Source organism: Gadus macrocephalus, chromosome 12 (genome assembly GCF_031168955.1).
Source record: "Gadus macrocephalus chromosome 12, ASM3116895v1".
NCBI lineage: Eukaryota > Metazoa > Chordata > Actinopteri > Gadiformes > Gadidae > Gadus > Gadus macrocephalus.
The window spans coordinates 2,379,266-2,399,403 of record NC_082393.1 but is presented as its reverse complement, the minus strand read 5'-3'; the positions used below and the strand labels follow the sequence as shown (position 1 = coordinate 2,399,403).

General features: G+C 45.9%; 2 protein-coding genes and 1 pseudogene across 7 annotated transcripts; all 3 read right to left on the bottom strand.

Annotated features, from left to right (window-relative positions):
- Positions 1–161: 161 nt before the first annotated feature.
- Positions 162–8,858, bottom strand: klhl26 (kelch-like family member 26). Of its 4 annotated transcripts, none has more exons than XM_060067721.1 (3): positions 6,293–8,858; positions 5,443–5,625; positions 162–5,002 (listed from the first exon to the last, which is right to left on the bottom strand). In XM_060067721.1, the coding sequence occupies exons 1-3, from the start codon at positions 6,310–6,312 to the stop codon at positions 3,421–3,423; spliced, it is 1,785 nt and encodes a 594-aa protein (XP_059923704.1). In that variant the 5' UTR covers positions 6,313–8,858; the 3' UTR covers positions 162–3,420. The 4 variants fall into 4 exon arrangements, with proteins under 4 accessions (XP_059923704.1, XP_059923705.1, XP_059923703.1 ...); XM_060067722.1 differs by having other exon boundaries at positions 6,788–8,858; XM_060067720.1 differs by having other exon boundaries at positions 7,733–8,858.
- A 521-nt stretch (positions 8,859–9,379) lies between these two features.
- Positions 9,380–19,799, bottom strand: il12rb1 (interleukin 12 receptor subunit beta 1). Of its 3 annotated transcripts, XM_060067712.1 has the most exons (14): positions 19,535–19,798; positions 19,017–19,134; positions 18,078–18,253; positions 17,624–17,763; positions 17,247–17,271; positions 16,336–16,458; positions 16,132–16,214; positions 13,849–14,083; positions 13,645–13,737; positions 13,133–13,231; positions 12,168–12,332; positions 11,523–11,763; positions 11,215–11,290; positions 9,380–10,444 (listed from the first exon to the last, which is right to left on the bottom strand). In XM_060067712.1, the coding sequence occupies exons 1-14, from the start codon at positions 19,629–19,631 to the stop codon at positions 10,178–10,180; spliced, it is 1,938 nt and encodes a 645-aa protein (XP_059923695.1). In that variant the 5' UTR covers positions 19,632–19,798; the 3' UTR covers positions 9,380–10,177. The 3 variants fall into 3 exon arrangements, with proteins under 3 accessions (XP_059923695.1, XP_059923696.1, XP_059923697.1); XM_060067713.1 differs by lacking the exon at positions 13,133–13,231 and having other exon boundaries at positions 19,535–19,799; XM_060067714.1 differs by lacking the exons at positions 19,017–19,134; positions 19,535–19,798 and having other exon boundaries at positions 18,082–18,204.
- On the bottom strand, positions 14,720–14,838 carry LOC132470041 (5S ribosomal RNA; annotated as a pseudogene).
- Positions 19,800–20,138: the final 339 nt, after the last annotated feature.

The following is a 20,138-nucleotide window of genomic DNA, read 5'->3' as shown; positions in this document are numbered from 1 at the left end:
GGCTTATACAAGTTGTTTAAAAATGTTACATCCATATAAGCAATTTAAGATGAATCTGCTTTGTAATGACATGAGTAATGTTTGATCCGTTGAATTCATGTCTTGAAAGAAACCATTCACATTTTTTCTCACTTGTAATGAAGATACTGGAAACAACAGGCTTCATAAGGACACTGAACACCTTTAATAAAAGGATGGATATACAGTGACATGAGAGGCTACATTCTCTGTTGGTTTACGGATCTCTTCATAATGCACTTAAATGATAGGTGCTTTTTAAGATGAGGACACAAAACAAGATAAGAGTACACCAAGGCAAACAGGTGAATTCATGAAAAAGGGTAGTGTGGCGTACCGATACCAGCATCATACACCGTATTGTTTAAGAAAAATGCACACTCAGGTCTACCCTGTAATGTGCTTTATATAGAAACCACTTTCGAGTTGGCAGCAGATTCAGACAAATCGACTCGTGTTTAATGCTTCCTGAAGTGCAGCACTGCACTACAACGTCTTTACAAAACCCTCCATGACTCGTTCTGCTTAGGTCTGGGGATTTTTTTGGTCCGCATGACCTTGATGCAAAATACATCCGGCGGCCAAGAGACAAATACTGAGAAGATGGGTGTGCTGGAAATGATATTTGTTTCTCTCTTGTGTGCGCGCACACACACACACACACACACACACACACACACACACACACACACACACACACACACACACACACACACACACACACACACACACACACACACACACACACACACACACACACTTTAATATAATATAGATTTTAATATAAACAAACTATTGTGTTGAGATGGTAAAACCATTTAAAAAAGTCAAACCGAAAATAGTTAGTGCTGAACGACCTTTGCACTGCAAAATGAGTACAATAAAAGGAACATTACAAAATCCACCACATAAAATAACTTTCTCTCATTAAAAAAATGGCATCAGTCATCAAAACGTATTCACCTTGTATCTGAGAGGTGCAATAGTAGCGGCAATACAGCTGTGACTCATGAAGTGAATTATGCGTCTTTGGGTATGCCAGGGCCCATTACAACATGAGATACAGTATCATGCCTCAAGGTAAGTGCTTAGAAGAAAAAATATATAATGCCCCAAGCAAACAGCAAATAGCTAGCAAGCAAACTGAAAGTCATCCGAAAATTTACGTAAAATCTGATATTATTTAGGGTCGTGTCTTTCCAAGACCGAGTTTATCAGCCAACTTTGAGATGTATTTTAATATAAATTAAATTTTCCTTACAAGATATTTGTTGTGTGCAAACATCCCTCTGCATGTTATGGGTATTTTTAAGTATTTCGATTTAGTTGTCCATCACACATGAGAGTTTATAGTATAAACAAAAAGGAAATATATTGAATTAGGTTGGCCAAAATATTTAGGTTTATCCCTTGACGCAGACGTCTGTAAGAAAACGATTGGATCAATGAAATAAATGCTAAATGTATCAACTATCCCCCCCTCGCCACAAAAAGAATAACATAAAGTTGATAACAATCAAATAAAACTGAATAAATAAATCCCCAGAATACTAGGTAGTGAACAAAGCTATACAGAACCAGCTATGCTGATACATTTCACACGCTTTCTCTTGCAACTCAAACGTCAAGGTAAATGTATTATAAAGTGTTTTACATAGAGCGGTGTACAAACATGCCATGTTAAATACCGTTAAATATGAAAGTTTAAGTATTTCAGTGTGCTTACGGCTTTTAATGCAAATCAGAGAAAGTATACAGCCTAATTATTGATGAATCACGCAGAAAGTCATTGAAAGTCATTGAAGAATATCTTCGTTAATATCCTTTGCCCTTTGGGTCGGCGGTTGCTTAGTGTTTGGACTGCGTGTGGTCAACCCCGATAGTTGATTACCGTACTTAAAGTGGGACGCTAGGAAGCCACTGTAACAGTGGTTCATTATATAGACGTTAGCAAAACACTTTACAACGATCACTGGCCTGCTGGGGGCCAAGAAGAGGCCGAAGGAAACATAATTCTGTAAAACTGAAGAAAGGTTCCATCAGTATTTAAATTAAGAAAGCTATCAAACCTTTAATCATATAAAATAAAACACAATAATACCATAATAAAAAATAACATCTATCCCAGGAAGGATTATGAATAACGGGTTTGAATGAAATAATCATACAACTACTTCACCATAAAATAAGTAAAGTAATGAAGTAGTACCAGTGTGTGTGCAAGAGCCCCTTAAGCTGGACCAGCAGAACCTCTCCCCCATGGGTCTCTGTGATGTCATATCCTGTCCTGACCTGTACTGATAAGGCATCCGATATTGCCTACAGTCACATGTAGGACAATGAAACTATTGAACCGGCTGGCTGCTGACAGATCTTCTGTGAATCTATGATTATTACTATTAAACGTCTGAATCGACTGCCGAGACGCAGTCCATTCGGTTCTCCATGGTACTGTAACAGACCGTCCGGAAGACATAAATCACAGTACCGGTTTGTGAACTGAAAATCGAGTGTCAATGTTTTCTGTACGTATTTCTCACAATTAATTGAAGCAGAACTAAACAAATAATACCTTTGTTTCATGAACTATTGAAACTATGTAAAAACAGTGCTGGAGGAAGACCGGTGAATAATATGGAGGATCTCCTCTCTCCCCTCCTGCTTCAGTTCTCCACTAGAGATCCAATCTCCGTTCCTGTTCAATAACAACCAGCCTTTGTCGGGGCTGAAACTACCCGTAGGCCTCTGGGTCTGCTCCCTGTCCATTCCCTCGCTGAAACACATCCTCCTCTTAACCTCCAGATAAGAACAAAGGAGATAACAGGAGACCATCCCCGCCCTCATCCAATGTCTGTTCGACCTCTGTGTTTTGCACATGCCCCTTTAGTAACGTCCTATTTTCCTCTCCCTCTCTCTCTGTCCCTCCCGCCCACTCTCTCCCTCTCCCTCTCTCCCTCCCTCCTTCTCATAAAAAGGACCCATCATTTGAGCTGCATCTTGTGCCAGCGTAGCGGGAAGGGGTAGGATGAGTGGCTGATTAAACTGTATGGGCGTAGGCATACTGGCAGCAGCAGCCCCAGCTCCAGTGGAAGTGGGTCACCCTCTCTGCAGCACATTAACAAACTCCCCCAAGCAAGGACAGACATGGAACCAAAATAATACCTCATGGAACCAAAATAATACCTCAATGCATTTACATTCCTGTTTTTCGGCCAAGGGCCTGGTAAATAGTACTCCACCTGTGCTATAGAGAACCATCGGTCTGTCCTATAGTCATTATCCTCAAAACACACACAGAATCAGGAGCACCGTAGTAGCGGCTAGTAGTAACAGGAGCCGGTCACGAGAGCACCTAGAGATCCGGTCGCCACAGCAACCCGTTCATCCACTCTTTCAGACATGTCAGCGCTGCGCGGGAGTCTGAGGCAGTATGACGGGCGTGCAGGCGATGCCCGCAAAGGACTCCGGGAAGTGCAGGTCCCTCTCCCACTCGTCGGTGTCGGGGTTGTACACCTGCACGATGCTCGTCACGTTGTTCAGGTGCCAGTTGTACCCGCCCACCACGTACATCTTGCCGTTGAGCAAGCAGCAGCCGGACTCGGACTGCCCCACGCGCATGGGGCTGACGGTGGTCCACTGGTCGCTGAGAGGCAGGTAGTACTCCACGGCCAGCACGTCGAAGCAGCGGTCCACGTGGTCCATGCGGCCCCCCATGGCGTACAGCCGGTCCTTGGCGCCGATCATGGCGTGCAGCACCCGGGGCTCGTTCATGGGGGCCCTGAACTCCCACTGGTCGGCCACGGGGTCGTAGCAGTGCAGGGTCTTCTTATCCTCCAGCGACACCCCGTAGCCCCCGGAGACGTACAGCTTGTCCCCCAGGCAGCCGCCGGCGTGGCCCCAGATGCGGCGCTTCAGCGGCTCCACCTTGCTCCACTCGTTCTTCTTCGGGCAGTAGCACTCCACCGAGGAGAGGCTGCCGGTGCGGTTGCGCCCCCCGGTGGCGTAGAGCACGCCCTGCAGCACGTTGAGCTGGAACTGGATGCGGCCCTCCTGCATGGCGGCGATGCGCAGCCACGTGTTGAGGTGCGGGTCGTAGCGGAAGCAGCAATCCATGGCGCCCTCGCCGCTGCGGTACTGCAGGTGCTGCCCGCCCACCACGTACACAAAGTTGTCCATGACGGCCACGCAGGCGTGGCTGACGCCCGCCTCCATCTCCGTCAGCTCCTTGAACTGGCGGGCGGCGGGGTCGGGCAGGTGGTACACCTTGGCGCTCACCGTGCGGTCGTTGTCCGTGTAGGGCGTGCCGCCGAAGGTGACGAGCGACGGCACGTCCGAGCGGATCAGCGTGCGTGCCGACTGCATCTCATGCTGGCGGAAGGGCAGGATCTGGTAGTTGAAGGCCTCCAGCAGGTACTGCCGGCACAGCACGTCCTCCACCATGATGCCCACCGTCTGCACGCTGTCCACCAGGTCCGAGGAGCGCATGAGCGGGAAGCGCACGTGGCCCAGCACGGCGGCGGCCCGGGCGCGGCGGGCCTCGTCGTGCTGCAGCCAGCGGATGGCGGCGTGGAAGAGGTCGATCTCGTTGCAGTTCCGCAGCTTGTTGCTGCGCAGGAAGAAGACCAGCCGCTCGAGGGGGATGTGCAGGAAGTCGTCCTCGGCGGCGATCTGCAGGAAGTGGCCGAAGGTGAAGGCGTCCACCGACTGCTTGAGCGAGGCCAGGTTGAAGGAGCTGGCCATCTGGCCGATGTTCAGGCACGTCTCCACGCTCATGGCCGACTTGAGGTACTCCTCGCAGAGCTCCACCACGGGGACCATCTGCAGGAACACGGCCGCCCCCAGGACGTCCTGGATGCAGTCCAGGTCCAGGGTGACCTCCGAGCTGTAGGCGAAGTCGATGATGTGCTTGAGCCCCCGGGCGGACAGGCCCTGGAGCTCAATGGTGTCCTGGTTCGATTCCCTCATGCCTCCCGTGAACATTGCCCTGCGGATCAAACAGCACGATTAGGAAGACTCCCTGGGCACACAAGCAAAATGGACTGAAAATGGACTGCATTTATGCAGCGCTTTTCTAACCAGTGGCCGCTCAAAGTGCTCTAATCACGCACACGTTCACACACAGACGGCGGTATTGACCATGCAAGGCGACAGCCAGCTCGTCGGGAGCAGTGAGGGTTAAGGGTCTTGCTCAGGGACACCTCCATACTCGAGGAGCCGGGGATCGAACTAGCAACCTTTCGGTTACCACAGCCAACCGCTCTACCTCCTGAGCCACGTGCCACCCCAGAATGTTAAAAAGTTAAATATTATAGCAGCAGTTGTGAGTGTGATTAGCCGTTAAATAGATGAGCAAACTTTGCTCATCTATCCGTCATGCATCTAGGACGGCGGTCATACACACAAAACACATTGTATACACAGTACCGGAAGTAGTCGCTGCAGGAGGCCAGCACGGCCTTGTGCACCTGGAAGCGCTCCTCGTTGACGGCCAGCACCACGTCCAGCAGCTGGCCCCGGGTCCGGAGGGCGGCCAGGCCCTGCAGCAGCAGGGCGCTGTGGGTCGGGGCGGAGAAGGTGCAGCGCAGCACGCTGTGCTTGTCAGCCATACTGCAGGGACCACAGAACGGCCGGCTCAGGGGGAGCTACGGTGTGATGGCATGGGAGGCCGGCTCCGACGCAGACTGAATTAGGGCTAGGCGATTAATCTCATTTTGTTTGATTCGATTATTATTTTAATTTTTTCATTCAATATTTTTTAGGAACAGCTGGATACATTATTTTAGATTTGAACATTTTCTATTTGACCATTATGTGTATTTTTTTAAAAGGCGAAATTTCAAAGTTCTCAGTTTCAAAGTGTTTTGGGGGAGAGACCTGCTGAATAAATACATCATGTTTTCAAACTCAAAAGTAATCGTGATTTCAATATTATTGACTATTATGATTTTTTCCATAATCAAGCAGCCATAGACTGAATCCCTCCAAGGGGATTAGTAGAGTATCACACACACACACACACACACACACACACACACACACACACACACACACACACACACACACACACACACACACACACACACACACACACACACACACACACACACACACACACACACACACACATTTTCTTTATTGGGTCGGTATGCTTTATATCTGCACGATTGTTGCCAATCAGAGCACTTTATGAATTGTATAGGAATAAAATTACATGATCCAATGGTGGAGTCATTATATTGTATTCTTGGGTAGCAGCGGTGGGTGTCCCCCTTACCTTGCCAGAGTTATTGCCATGTCCTACCGGTTAAGCAAGACCTGTACCTTTCTAGACTATTGCGGCAGAAGTTATTGAAATGTTTAAGTGCTAGACTGTGCTAGGTTTTATGTGTACATATTTAAGTAAATATTACTTTGTGAAATTGGATAGGGGATGTCAGGGAAACTTTGCAAACATCACTGCCATAATGTTTCGACTTTTAAAAGCATTTGGATTTAGATTTAGAAATGGTGAGTTGTCCGGTTTGTCATTCCTGTCTATTCACAGTCGGAGCTCCATGCATACAGTGGTTTTCATAGGGATTTAATAACCATGTATCACAACATAACAGCCATGATGACAGCTCTTCCCTGTGGGGGTAACTTGTTCAATGTATCCAGTTGTTTTAACCTCTAAACTATCCCCTCCTTCATTCCAATGAAGCTTCAGACCTGTACTTATTGAGCTCCGAGTTCGACTTTGCATAAATTACATTCAAACCGGACAACTTACCGGAGCCTCGTAGTTCTCTGATCGTTTGGAACAACCCATTCTGATCACATGACGGACAGACCGCGCCAATTGAGCTCCGATTGCATTCAGTCTCGATTGCTCAGGCCTGTCCTGCTTCTTCACTTATTATTTTACTTTTCCGATCCGAATTCTGACCACTCAAATATGATTAATGATTAATGATGATTAATAATAATATCGTGTTTCCAATATCTGCAACGTAGATTTTTTAATAAGAATGATTGAACATTGAAAACAAGAGGTTAAAAAATAACAAATTACCAGTTTTCAAAGCATACGATTTCAATTTATGATTTCAAAGGATTTCAATAGACGTCTTTCAAATGATCATTATGCAATATTTATGCTTCCAAAAATATATAGGCCTAGGCCTATATATTAAAAGGAAACTTAAATCACGAATAATGTAACAACCAAAAACGAATAACTTGTAAAAAATATATAGATAAATAAACTTGAAACGATAACCCTTCACCCCTCAACTAGCCCATAGTGTATCTCAAACACAAATATTGGGGACACAGCGGGCACAGGACAAACGCTCCTAAAGGGACATTTTAAAATGACGTCACCATGTTTAGGGCGATCGAATTACCACAATCATAACACAAAACAATATCAATCAAATGCACCGTTTTCCCATAGGCGACGACTAAGCCTTGTCGCACATCTATCCCCCAAGCCCATTAAACTATTACCATCATGGGACAGGCAGTGACTCCCAGTCCCACCACACCTGGGGCTCCCCGTACCTCTGCAGAAGCACCACGGAACACATGGGAACGCGTTACGAACGCATGTCAAACAGTACGTGCTCAGGTAGGCCACACATCCTCGACATTTCCTGTAATCTGCGGTGCTGCCGAACCCGGGTTTGCACAACTCCCACAGAGCCACTCCACGGATCGCACGCTTCGTCCTCACCTGTTCTGTGGATGATTCGAGGTAAAATCCCCACCATCCGACTCCGCCATCTTCGATCACACAGGGCATTTTCAAGCGTAGGCCCTATCAGCGGAAGCTCAATGACATAATTGCCGCATTCATGATTCATGAAGCGCATCCACTCATCCTTTTAGCGAGCAGTCAACCAGAACCACCCAGCGGGAATGTTGTTGCTCTCGACCGGACGCGGAGATGACCTGCGCTGGGCTCCAAGGCTGCAGACGGAGCATACGTCACTTGAGCGCAACTCATTACTAGTGACGTGTACCGGTTTATTAATGTTTATCTTTTGCAGGGGTTTGCATGTGTTGCATGATTCGTTGTTTTCTGCATGCTGTTTATCGCAATAACAATAAATATGTATATGCGTTAAAGTGTCACAGCCCCGCCCATGTTATGGAAGTCACATTCAGCTGGTGATTATGCTTTCATAAAACAAATACGTTGTTGCCTACGTACGTTCTGCTTTTCAATGGTTCACGAACCGTTTCCCTGTGACCATAATCATGCCGAAACATAGGATGTATCGAGTTATCGAATGTTGTGATGACCTGTCACTCAGTAGCCTATCCGACGTTCCTGCAGTACCGGAGGATGCCGTTTCAGGAATGCATTTGCACTCTATAGGAATGCATTTCTAGCAGCCTATTTTTTGAGGATATCAAAATCTGCCTTTGATAATGCTCAGTGGTCTGGCCATCAACTTTAATCGTGAAGTCTCCAATACACTTTTTACTTGCGTCATTAATGTAATGAAAAAAGCTCTTCATTGCTGGTTAAACACAAAGAAATACAAAGCTGTTTGGTGTTGGGCGTGCAACTTTTGGATCTTGTATTCTCACTGGGCGATAGCAATCGGAAATGTGGAACCAAACTACAGATCCAGGCTCATAAGATCAAATAGTTTGCATGTTGGTCTCCTCTCTCCTTAAAAACGCCTCCCGCCGGCACACAATGCCCCAGTAAACAACGCATGTGACCCAGGCAGGGGACTTCTACCCAGGGTTGATGGCGATGGCCAATCCGTACAACCAGATTAAGTCTGAACACTCGCTTCTGCTGTCTCCGTTCCACTGCTTCAGCCAAAGCAGAAGAGCAGCCTGGGGGTATGGTTGTGTGTGTGTGTGTGTGTGTGTGTGTGTGTGTGTGTGTGTGTGTGTGTGTGTGTGTGTGTGTGTGTGTGTGTGTGTGTGTGGGGGGGGGGGGGGGCTTTTGTTGGGGGCGAGCCCCCCCCCCCACAAACACACACATGGTCGCTCCTCGCCAGCCAACAGCTTTAGCGCCTGGGGGGGGGGGGGGGGGGGCGCTAAAGCTGGCTCAGGAAAACCAGAACCAACGATCCGTCATGGCAGCGCGGAGACCGAGGTGGAGAGAGAGCTGAACAATCCTGCTGAAGCAGAAGTACCGTGACTTGGATTACAACCTGTGCAGTCCACCAGAGAACGCCATAGTGGTGATTCTAATGTGTACAGTGTTTATACATAACTGTTTGGGCGTTCATTTGTTCAACACATCTCAGATCCAAGTAGGCTACAGTCCCACAACAAGTTATAGAATATGAAGAGCAGAAGGCAGGCCATGCTTTATTTTTCTATTTGCAAACATGTATTGTCTGTGTATAGAATATCAACATAAGAAAAAGATATTTAATCTTTGGGTACACAGATTGGCATGTAATTCATACGTGTAGACATTCAGTGGTGTGTTTCCTCCCTATCTACCTCAATCTGACCACACACAACACCTATCACATCTCATCTGATCAGCTCTGGTCTAAGCACCATCACCTCAGAACTGCGATAAGAAAAAGCTGTGGTTTTAAGCCATGCCATTTCATTCTGCACTCAGTCTTGCAAGTCAACCCACATAATCCAGAGAAAAAAGTTGTTGTTTCCTTTTCAGCACATCTAGCGGAATTTTTTTTATACATCACCAGCGGTTAACAAAGTGCAACCTTTAGTGCATCTGCATCTAGGTTATCGTCACAGGTTGAGACCACTTCCTGCATCAATGGCAACTCGAGTCCTGACGGCAGCAGATTTTCTTCAAATTTTTTCTTTCTCTATAAATGCTGCCAAGCAAATACACACAGGGATGATTTGAACTACTGTGGACTCTGTGTATTTTAGAATTGTTTTCAACACAGCAATGATATTATACTGTAGGATCAGCTTGTTGAAGTGATGTCTTGGGACACTCCTCTTTCTCTGTTTACTTGACACTGGCCATGATTGAAGTAAAAAATACTAGCTTGCACCAAGTATCAAATTTAAGATACAACAGAACACCGTTATCGTCATTTCACTGCACTGTATGGTACATGACAAATAAAGCCATTTAATCCTGAATCCCATCTATGGACTGGCCTAAATCGTACAAGTTTTACGTCACCATCATAAGTTCCAGTGACCAACGGAGAGACCTTTACAATGTCGACGTGTTTTGGTCCCCGGATCTCAGTTCCTCTGCCTTCATGTCGAACACCAAACCGTTCCTGTACAGAACTTCCTCCTGATCACCAGGGCTTTCAAAGGAGTCTCTGGAACCCTGCTGTGTCTGGTCTTCATCAGTCCCTATCAAGGTCTTGGATTGGTCCATGTCCTCCTCTAGGTCCTCAAACCAGTGGCGCTCTCCCCCCAGAACCGGCTGGTGGACGGAGACCTCGTCCAGGGTTTCTCTTCGCTCCAACTCCTGTGGACATCATCAGACAACCAGAGCGGCCATCACATGGGGCTCAGCGTCACATGTGAGGATGTACAGTCATGACGTGGTTTACCAGGTGTTTCCTTCGACTCTAGCTCTCGCTCTTTACGAAATGAAAGCAAATCCAACATCCTTCCTGAACATATAGTTTTAACCAGCAGACCACAGAATAACTAATGAAAAAAAAAAGCCCTTCAAAGAGGATATGACATGATGTGAGACATCATCAAAAGGAGAAGTGGTAAACGTTGAAAAGAAAGGTTAACAGCTCTGAGTTCCAGTTCTGCTTCACGAAGGCCGTCTGGGCTTCTCCTTAAGGACTCGTCTCGTGTGCACTGAAAATTAAACCATGTAAAGCCATTAATGTGGGCCCGTCCACGTTGGCCCTCGGGGCCAGGCTCTGAGGGTCTTACCTCGGGGAAACAGCAGAGGTTCTCTTTCCCTTTCCCCCCCTAATAAAGATAATAAAGACTCTCCATCTTTAAGGAGCCCTTCTCGCCAGACAGACCGTGTCCTGTGACAGTTTTGCACGCTTTGGCGTCCTCGCTCTGCGAACCTTCTCAGCATAGTGGCGGCAGCCGTCAGCCACTGGACAGCCTTGTATAGCCCAGGTTGCCCATGTTGATTGGTACATTGATGAAATGGCAATGCACGCAAGTGTGCGCCCGGAACAAGCGCATTAGCTGAAGCCTAGGTGACTACACCTGCAGTTATAGAACTGGAGTTGTACAGCAAAACTATAGTCTGTCAGGCGTTACCTCATTATCTGCTCGAATCAAGGCTGGGGACAGGATCACCGGCTCCGGAACGGGCGGCAAAATCTTGCTCTTCAATCTTAATTTTAGAAGAAAACAACCAAGACACAAAATGCATCAAACTAGTTTCCCATAAGGAATTTTCCTATGGCATCATGAGGACCATTATGTGCTCTACTGCAGGCAGTGGGGATTCAAACCAAAGGTTCCAATTTTAAAACCCAAAACCTTGAATACAACATCCCTCAATGTTTGTCATGCGGACAGCCAGTACGCACCACGCCCTCAACCGTCAACCATGCGGCGCTCACCTCTTCACCAGCAGGGAGCACAGGATGGAGGCCCCGAAGAAGGTGACCAGCAGCCCCAGACTGATCCACACGGGCAGGTTGCCCTCAGGAGGCTTCTCGGAGGGGAAGGTGGTGATGGGGAGAAAGGCCTGGGGCCCGGAGCCCACGCTGGTCACCCCGGCCAGGGTGATGTTGTAGCGGGATTCTGGCTGCAGGTTCTCCAGGCGGAACGTTGTTTGAGATGCGTTCAGATGGCGGCACTCTATGGAAATGGAAATGACAGGATGATTAGTATTCTTTGTCCCATCGGTCAGTAAAACGTGTGGGCGTGTGTCCAAGGTTATTTTTATTAAATGGCAAAAACAACAATTTATGCAAGATTCCTGAAATTAAAAATGAAACATTTTATCTTCAATGGTCATCTTCTACTGGGGATGAAGAGATTTCTTCCCCTATTTTTAACAAAGTGTGTGTGTACATGTGTATGCAGATGTACGCTTTGGTAGCCAGTAGCCAATCATTGCCGTTTTTGTTGAAATTTGTGGCGAGAAAATTCATAAAAAAGGTGAATCATGTCGGGGAAACATAAACACCATTTCGTCAATTAAGTCTGAGAAGATGCTGATTTTGGATTGGGGTTTGCCCACGTTTGTACAACATCCTCACCTTCTTGGGAGGGCTCCTGTTCCGGTGGTTTGGTGTGCTTGGTGTGACAGAGTGTGTAGTGGCTGATGAAGCCCTGCCTGGCCTCCAGAGGTATGGGCTGCCAGGACAGGTTCAAAGCGGTGTCCGTCTGACTGCTGCTGAAGCTCAAAGGCTTCACCAGAGGTACTGGAGACAGTTTGAGAAGAATTCAGGGTCCACTGACGGCCTTTGTTAAGGTTGTTTTACATTGTTCAGTTTATATGTTCATATTTTCGTCCAAAATAACGGGATCGGAAATATGTATCCCAATGATCAAACATGGGCCTCTGAAGCAACAGACGGTGATAAATAGTTTATCAAACAATTATTAAAATAAGGATAATTACTTAATGATAATTATGATAATATTTATTATGATAATAATGAACAAGCATTTAAAATGATTCATGTTTTGCGTATTAGTATCAATATTATTTGTCTAAAAGGTTCTATCAGCGATGTTGGTAGAAGTCACTTATTTTGGTATTTGAAGCGAGATCCCACACAAAAAGCCAACTCGCTCCTACCTTCCTTGTTTCGTGCATCCTGTAAAAACGATCATGTATGCAGCGCAAAACCCCACAACACCCACTTGTGTGCTTCATGAAACTATTGAATAATTTCTCCCCACAAAAGCACAAGGCGAGGGGAGGGTCAAAGCACGTAGAGGTGATTACCATCAAACGATATTCTTCCTGAAACTGACAAAATGCAGGGGTTTCTGGATATGCTTTCTTTTTCACTGATTCTCCTTTCTCCTTGTTAACATTTCAATCACTTGTCCATATTTTCACTTTTTGATAGTGAAAATATTTTTCTAGCTTTCAGAATTGAAACTTGCTCATGCTGAAAAAACAACAACCTGCATTACTCCCAAGTGGTACGCCTACCCCCGTTGATGAACCACTGGTATACAGTGACTACAGTGCAATTCCATTGTGAGTTACCGTCCTCCTTTTTGTACCACAGACACATCTCCACCGTCTTCGGGCCCTTGCTCCCACAGTGGTATTTACGGAACACGTAGCGAACAAAGTCCTTTCTCTCTGGAACAAAAACCACAAGGTCAGAGCTGGGGGCTTTGACGCCGTTAAGAATGGAGATTACCACGATACAGCCATGAGGTTAATCCAGATTAATCCAGCTCCTATTCCTTACATTACCTCATTACTTTTCCTACTGTTAATAAATATTTAACGTAGTTTCGCATACACATTTGTACTACTCTGATTGAGTATGCAGAACACTTTTATACATATTTCTTTATAGTTGCGATTTTAACTAAAATGTTCTGTCTTTTATATTGTACTTTCTGCTGGGGACCCCCACTACCCCTCTGCAAACAACAAAGTGTCATAAAGGGAGCTATTAGTCATAGAGTAGAATTCCTCCCAGTCTTTTAAGTCAATCAAAGTTCATACATTCTGAGCTGGCACCATGTACCAGTGAAACCACTTACCCTTACGTAGAGTCCTCTCTTTAGCTGTGCCTCCCTCTGTAAACTCATACCACTCCACATGCCTTCCGTGAAAGGTTACATTTTTTTCACATGCTGGGAGGAAAAAGGGCACAAAAAGGTTTTTTTTTACTCACAAAAGGTTTTACCAATCACAAAAGTTTTTATCATACACAATAGGTTTTTGTGAAACACACACACACACACCTTTTAAATCTTGGTCAGGTTTTGCCGCTACGTTAATATAACCTCTGCTGGAGGCTCCGGCCTTGTTCTCAGCCCTGATGGAGAGGTTGAAGGCAGAGTTGGTCACGTTGATGGCGTGGTCGAGGGAGGGCACTGTGATCTGGCACCAAGCCTTCTTCTTTACTGCACACAGGCACCATGGGGGGTAAGTCAGGGTGTAGTTGACCCCTCCGGCCTGCGCTGCTGGAGGTACCGCCTGGGGAGGTATGTCATTAGAAATACACAACCGTTAATAGTCTAACACTATGAACAGTTATACACAACCTCTAATAGTCTAACAGTATGATCAGATATTCACACAACCTTTAATGGTCTAACACTAAGAACAGAGATACACAACCTTTAATAGTCTAACACTATGATCAGAAATAATAATAATAATAATAATAATAATGGATTGAATTTATATAGCGCTTTTCTAGACACTCAAAGACGCTTTTTACAGGGAAGGGGGAACCTCACTAACCACCACCAGTGTGTAGCACCAACTTGGGTGATGCACGGCAGCCAATCTGCGCCAGAACGCTCACCACGCACCAGCTTGAGGTGGAGAGTGAGGGAATTAATGAGTCAGCCAATTATACAGGAGGATGATTAGGGGGCCAGATTGAATGAGCCTGGTTGGGCCAGGACACCGGGGAAACCCCTACTCTTTGCGATCAGTGCCATGGGATCTTTTATGACCAAAGTGAGTCAGAACCTCGGTTTTACGTCTCCTCCGAAGGAGGGCACCTTCCACAGCACAGTGTCCCCGTCACTGCACTGGGGCATCGGGATTGATGAGTGAAGGGGCCAGAGGGAAGAGTGCCACCTGTAGGCCACCACCCGACACCACTTACAGCACCTGGTATTCCCAGGCGGTCTCCCATCCAGGTACTAACCAGGCCCGACCATGCTTAGCTTCCGAGATCAGACGAGATCGGGCGTGTCCATTGTGGTAAGGCCAAATACACAACCTTTATTAGTCTAGCACGATGATCAGATAATCACAACCTTAAATAGTCTTACTCTATTATCATACATACACAACCTTTAATAGTCTAACACTATGGTCAGATATACACAACCTTTGATAGTCTCTTACTCAATTATCAGAAATACCTAACCTTTAATATTCACTTACTTCATGATAGGAAATATACAACCTTAAACATTCACTGACTCTCATCAGATTCACACAGCTTTCATCAATCCCTTTCTAATTATTAGAGATGCACCGAAATGAAAATTTGTGGCCGAAACCGAAACCGAAAAATAATTAATCGCTTGGCCGAATACCGAAACCGAAACCGAAAATGACGGTTCCGTTTAAAGTTGTCAAAACACTATTTTTAAATATTGCTTAAATCTACTGCTTACAATAAATGTTTAGACATGTTTTTCAAGGAAAAATGTTTATTTGAAATCTTCAAATGTTGGAGAACTGATATCAGTTTCATTAATGCCCTTCAATTCATTCTGTTTTTTTTTATATATATATATATATATACACAAATATATATACACACACACACACACACACACACACACACACACACACACACACACACACACACATATATATATATATATATATATATAGAGTCCCCCCCGAGCGACCGGCGCACATTTAACGCGCGCATCACAGGCAGAGGCTAAGTTCTTTGTATTTTAACGACGTCGACTCATTACGTCGGTGACTGTGAGCGGGAATAACCAATGACTCCCTACTATTAACTACCGCATGTAGACGTGTGCACGGACGCAGGCCCGCACCAGGCCTGATCTAATAACGCGTCGGGCTGATCCGATTTGCTGTTGGCCTGAACTCAGCACTGCAGTGTAAGCAAAAGGTCTGGAGGTCCCGCGGAAACACACCGCGGCGGCTGCTCCCTCTGCTGACAGGTTGAGCCAGCGCTCATTCACTAGCTTACGAACGTTAGATTAAACATTCCCGCGGTTCATGGCGAGGTAAACAAAACCACTCACAACCTATAAAAAGCTAGAGGGGGTGGCGTAATTGTTACATTTTACTATTTTGAGATCGTATAGGTGGCCTGTGCTCCTTGCTTGTGTAATCAGACAAGATTGTATCATTTTGCGTCACCACCACTTTCCGATTCGGCCACTCATTTGGCTTTCGGCCGAAAGCCGAATGTGTCTTTTTTTGCGTTTTCGGTTGCCGAATTTTTTCGGTTGCCGAATTTTCGGTGCACCTCTACTAATTATTTCTTCAGATTGTCGTTGATCCATTCTCCAGCCTACCTTCCATGTAAACACAAGCTGCCGTATCCCTCTGTCAACCTCTGTGATGGTCTTTAGCTCCACATCTGGGCTTTGGAGGATTTCTGTGCAGAAGTACAAACAGACCAGTTTCGTCACTGTTCGGGAACACATTAAGTAGTTGTCATCGGTACACGATACCGAGGGGTACACACATTTAGAAGAGCTTCCGGGGTCAGAAGTTACCTGCAGGTACAGTGAGGTTGGCGGACCAGTCACTCCAGAAGGAGGTCCTGACCTGCGTGGATCTCTGTCTAACCTGGACCTGGTAGGCCCTCTGTGTCTCCAGACCCTCCAGCAACACAGAGTCTGCTCAGATCACAAACAACACAGGTTGTTACAGTTTATGATAAGGGTACATTATTTACCATTGATAAATAATATATAATGCAGTAATGCGCATTACTCAGTCCCTCCAGAAAAATGCGGCGTTTTTTTGTGATTGTTGCGGCCAAAAATCCTTGATTATGCGGCACGTTTTCTTAAAAAATATGTGGCGTATTTATGCAACTTTAAGCGATGAAATTGCGGGAACTTGCGAAAAATGCAGCTTCTTTGATGACGTTCACGTCGCATAATTACATCACATCATAATGTTCCCATGGCAACAGGGGGAAATGGCTGCTCTTGTGTGAGGTAAACGCAAAATTGTTCAACTTTCTGCTAAGATATGAGACTTTTTTGCAACGAAAATGCAGGGATTATGAAATCATGCAAACCCCGCATATTTTGCACGGAAATCTGCAATTTATGCGGTGAAAGTGCGGCATATTTGAAAAAATGTGGCCCCCGCATGAATATGCGGAATTTGGCTGATTATGCGTTGAATTATGCAATCGCATAATCGCGTTTTTCTGGAGGGACTGATTATTATATAGAATTGGCACAGGGGTTAGGGTTAATGGATAAGAAGTAGCCCTAAAGGAAGTAATGCAGTTAGCAGGTGACCTAGGGCTCTATGACAGCTAGAGCTACCTGGGGTCTGTTTGGTATAAAAGATGGCCCTGGATGCATGTACACTGTATGGCTTGTTCACTTAATCTTATTCAAAAGGTAGAGCTGTCATGGTTTACATAGAATATAAAGGGAATACCTACACACATTAGTCTCTTTTTTCACTTCCTAAAAGAAATAGAGGAGAAACGGTCCAATAAATCAAACACAGAAGATATTACAAACAATGGTTACTTTACAGCAAACAGTCCAGCCTTCTACAAATGTACATTTCATATTTATGGACGATTTATCCATTTCCCAGATGCTTTCACCCGAGGTGATTTACAGTGAATTCAGACACATGTCATTCATGAGCAGGCAAGCCTTAAGCACCTTGCAGAAAGATAACGAAGGACAGACAACAACATGGATCTTGAGTTTTGAATCCAGTATCTTTCAGCTGGGAGTCAAACCCTGTAGCCCACCATTCTACCCCCATATTCACAGCGAAACATACATTGTACTCGTCATCACTTACATGACTCGATGTCTGAGTTTTGTTTTCCACGTGTCGAACCAGAACCTCTGCAGAGGCAGAATCCCCCTGGCTTGGCCATGTTAGTTTGAGCTTGTGGTCGGACCACAAGGCGGCCATTTTCACCGGCTCTGGAAGCTTCACTACGGTTGCGAAGAATGAACAGAGGTTATAAAGTGAACACAGCGGTGTGTCGGCCATTGTGATATGTTACACCGTTCATTTGATCCATGAAACACTTGCACTTAATATGGTCCCTGCGGGCAGGGACCATATGACACAGTGGTGTTGTTGGGTTAGCTTAGCGATACCCACGGTACCCAGCACTACAGTGGTGTTGTTGGTTAGCTTAGCGTTACCTACGGTACCCAGCGCCATAGGGGTGTTGTTGGGTTAGCTTAGCATTGCCTACGGTACCCAGCCCTACAGTGGTGTTGTTGGGCTAGCTTAACGTTACCTACGGTACTCAGCCACACAGTGGTGCTGTTGGAGGTACAAGAGGCGTTCCCCACGTGGGCTGTGACAACTATGGAGACGTTTCGGTACTTGATCAGCTTGTCTTCATCCAGGTAAATCCGGTTGGTCCGTAGGCCCCTCCGCGGCGGCGCGTCATAAAAGGGCGGTTCTGTCGGGCTGCGGGCCGACAAACACAAGGCCCGTCATTTGAGCAGCACCAAATTATAATTCTGAGTCGAATCGCAGCCACTGGTGAGCCATGGCTGATGCCTCAAGGGACACTCACGGCTTCACTACATGACCGAATCAACACAGACCAATGTATTTGAAAGCAAAAATGATGAGCACTCTCTCAAACACACACATTATCACTCACTCTCTCTCTCTCTCTCTCTCTCTCTCTCTCTCTCTCTCTCTCTCTCTCTCTCTCTCTCTCTCTCTCTCTCTCTCTCTCTCTCACACAAACACAGACACAGACACACACACACATTATCACCAGTAAATCTCTCTCCCTCACAAACACAAATTATCACTCACTCTCTCTCTCACACACACACACACACACACACACACACACACACACACACTATCATCCACTCTCTCTCTCACACACAAACACACACAGACACTATCACTCACTCTCACTCTCTCACACACACACACACACACACACAATATCACTCACAATTTATTTCACACACACGCATACACTATCAATGACTCTCTATCTCACACACGCACACACACACACTATCAGTCTCTCACATACACACACATTATAACTCTCTCTCTCACACACACACACACACACACACACACACACACACACACACACACACACACACACACACACACACACACACACACACACACACACACACACACACACACACACACACACACACTTTGAAAACGCTTGTGTTTGGGGGACGTTGCTTACCTGATTAACAGATCATAGGTCACATTAGTAGCAGAGGAGGACCTTTCCCATTCACATGTGTATTCATGTGAACTGGATGTATTCCTAAAACACTTCGGTTTCCCAGGGGCCTCACATCCTGGACATTAGAAAGAAACCTCTCAAAACACATTCTCCTTTCCAAGGTCAACACTGTTAGCTACCAAGGCTAACACGCTATTAATTGTCACCATTGTTTTAATGAGTTTCACTGTTTTCTCCGCTGAGATTTAAAACAACTTAAAGAAGGATACAAAATCTAACGAAAAAATGAATCTGACGCAAAATATAAAAAGAGGTAAAACAGCTTGTTTGGCATAATAATTATTCACAGCGGGTTGATAAATCCACTTAATCTCCTGATAGTCAAACGTAGTGGTGACAGAACCACATTCATCTGTCTGTGGTCTTATCCGTTCAAAACAGCAGTGAAAAGTGAGATCCCGTTGATAACCATGCAGCATTCAAGAAGATGTGAGGGTGGGTTCTCGCGTGATTACCTTTGCTGACCGTGGCTGCCACCACCATCACCCTCACGGCTAACAGACACAAGAACCGCGGGCCGCTCCGGCGGGTCAGGAGACCAGGAGACGGCATGATGGGCCGCGGGAGACGGTCTGTTCACAGCAAGCCCATGCGTTATGGCGCGTTTGTTTCACATGCCTTCCTGTATCTCATCTGACTGTGTCTGTGGTAAGGAAATGTCAAGGGGGTTTCGTACCTCAGCTTTGGTAAAAAAAAAAAAAGTTAACCACAAGTGCGTCGGAGCATTCACGCGTGCGTACATGCAGGCAAACAATGACAAGCGAAAAAAAAAGAAAGGACTTAACATCGGCACTTTTGGTTTCAACCAACAGGTCTATGGACGGAAAATTAAAATCCTGAGCAAAACACTAGCTTTCGATATAATGGACTAGCCGGCTACATAATATATTGATTATGGTCGTCTTTCACGCAACGATGGGATGACTACGGAGTCCCGGAGGGGACATAGAGGATTTATTTCAAAAGTTTAATCATGCTTCCTTTGCGCTGCAGATAAGGTGTCATCCCCCTCCCGTACAAGTTTATTTGAGGCGGGAAAGATGCAAAATGAGGCGGGGA

Excerpts from the sequence above, each read along its gene's own strand:
- klhl26 (XM_060067720.1), bottom strand. The coding sequence starts at position 7,782 with ATGGCGGAGTCGGATGGTGGGGATTTTACCTCGAATCATCCACAGAAC. Across the intron at positions 5,626-7,732 it reads TCGAATCATCCACAGAACAG|TATGGCTGACAAGCACAGCG; the intron begins GTGAGGACGAAG and ends TGGTCCCTGCAG. Across the intron at positions 5,003-5,442 it reads TCCTGCAGCGACTACTTCCG|GGCAATGTTCACGGGAGGCA; the intron begins GTACTGTGTATA and ends TTTGATCCGCAG.
- il12rb1 (XM_060067712.1), bottom strand. The coding sequence starts at position 19,631 with ATGCCGTCTCCTGGTCTCCTGACCCGCCGGAGCGGCCCGCGGTTCTTG. Across the intron at positions 17,764-18,077 it reads TGTGTGGCTGAGTACCGTAG|TGAAGCTTCCAGAGCCGGTG; the intron begins GTAACGTTAAGC and ends TCGCAACCGTAG. Across the intron at positions 12,333-13,132 it reads GTGGTACAAAAAGGAGGACG|TACCTCTGGTGAAGCCTTTG; the intron begins GTAACTCACAAT and ends AACTGTCTCCAG.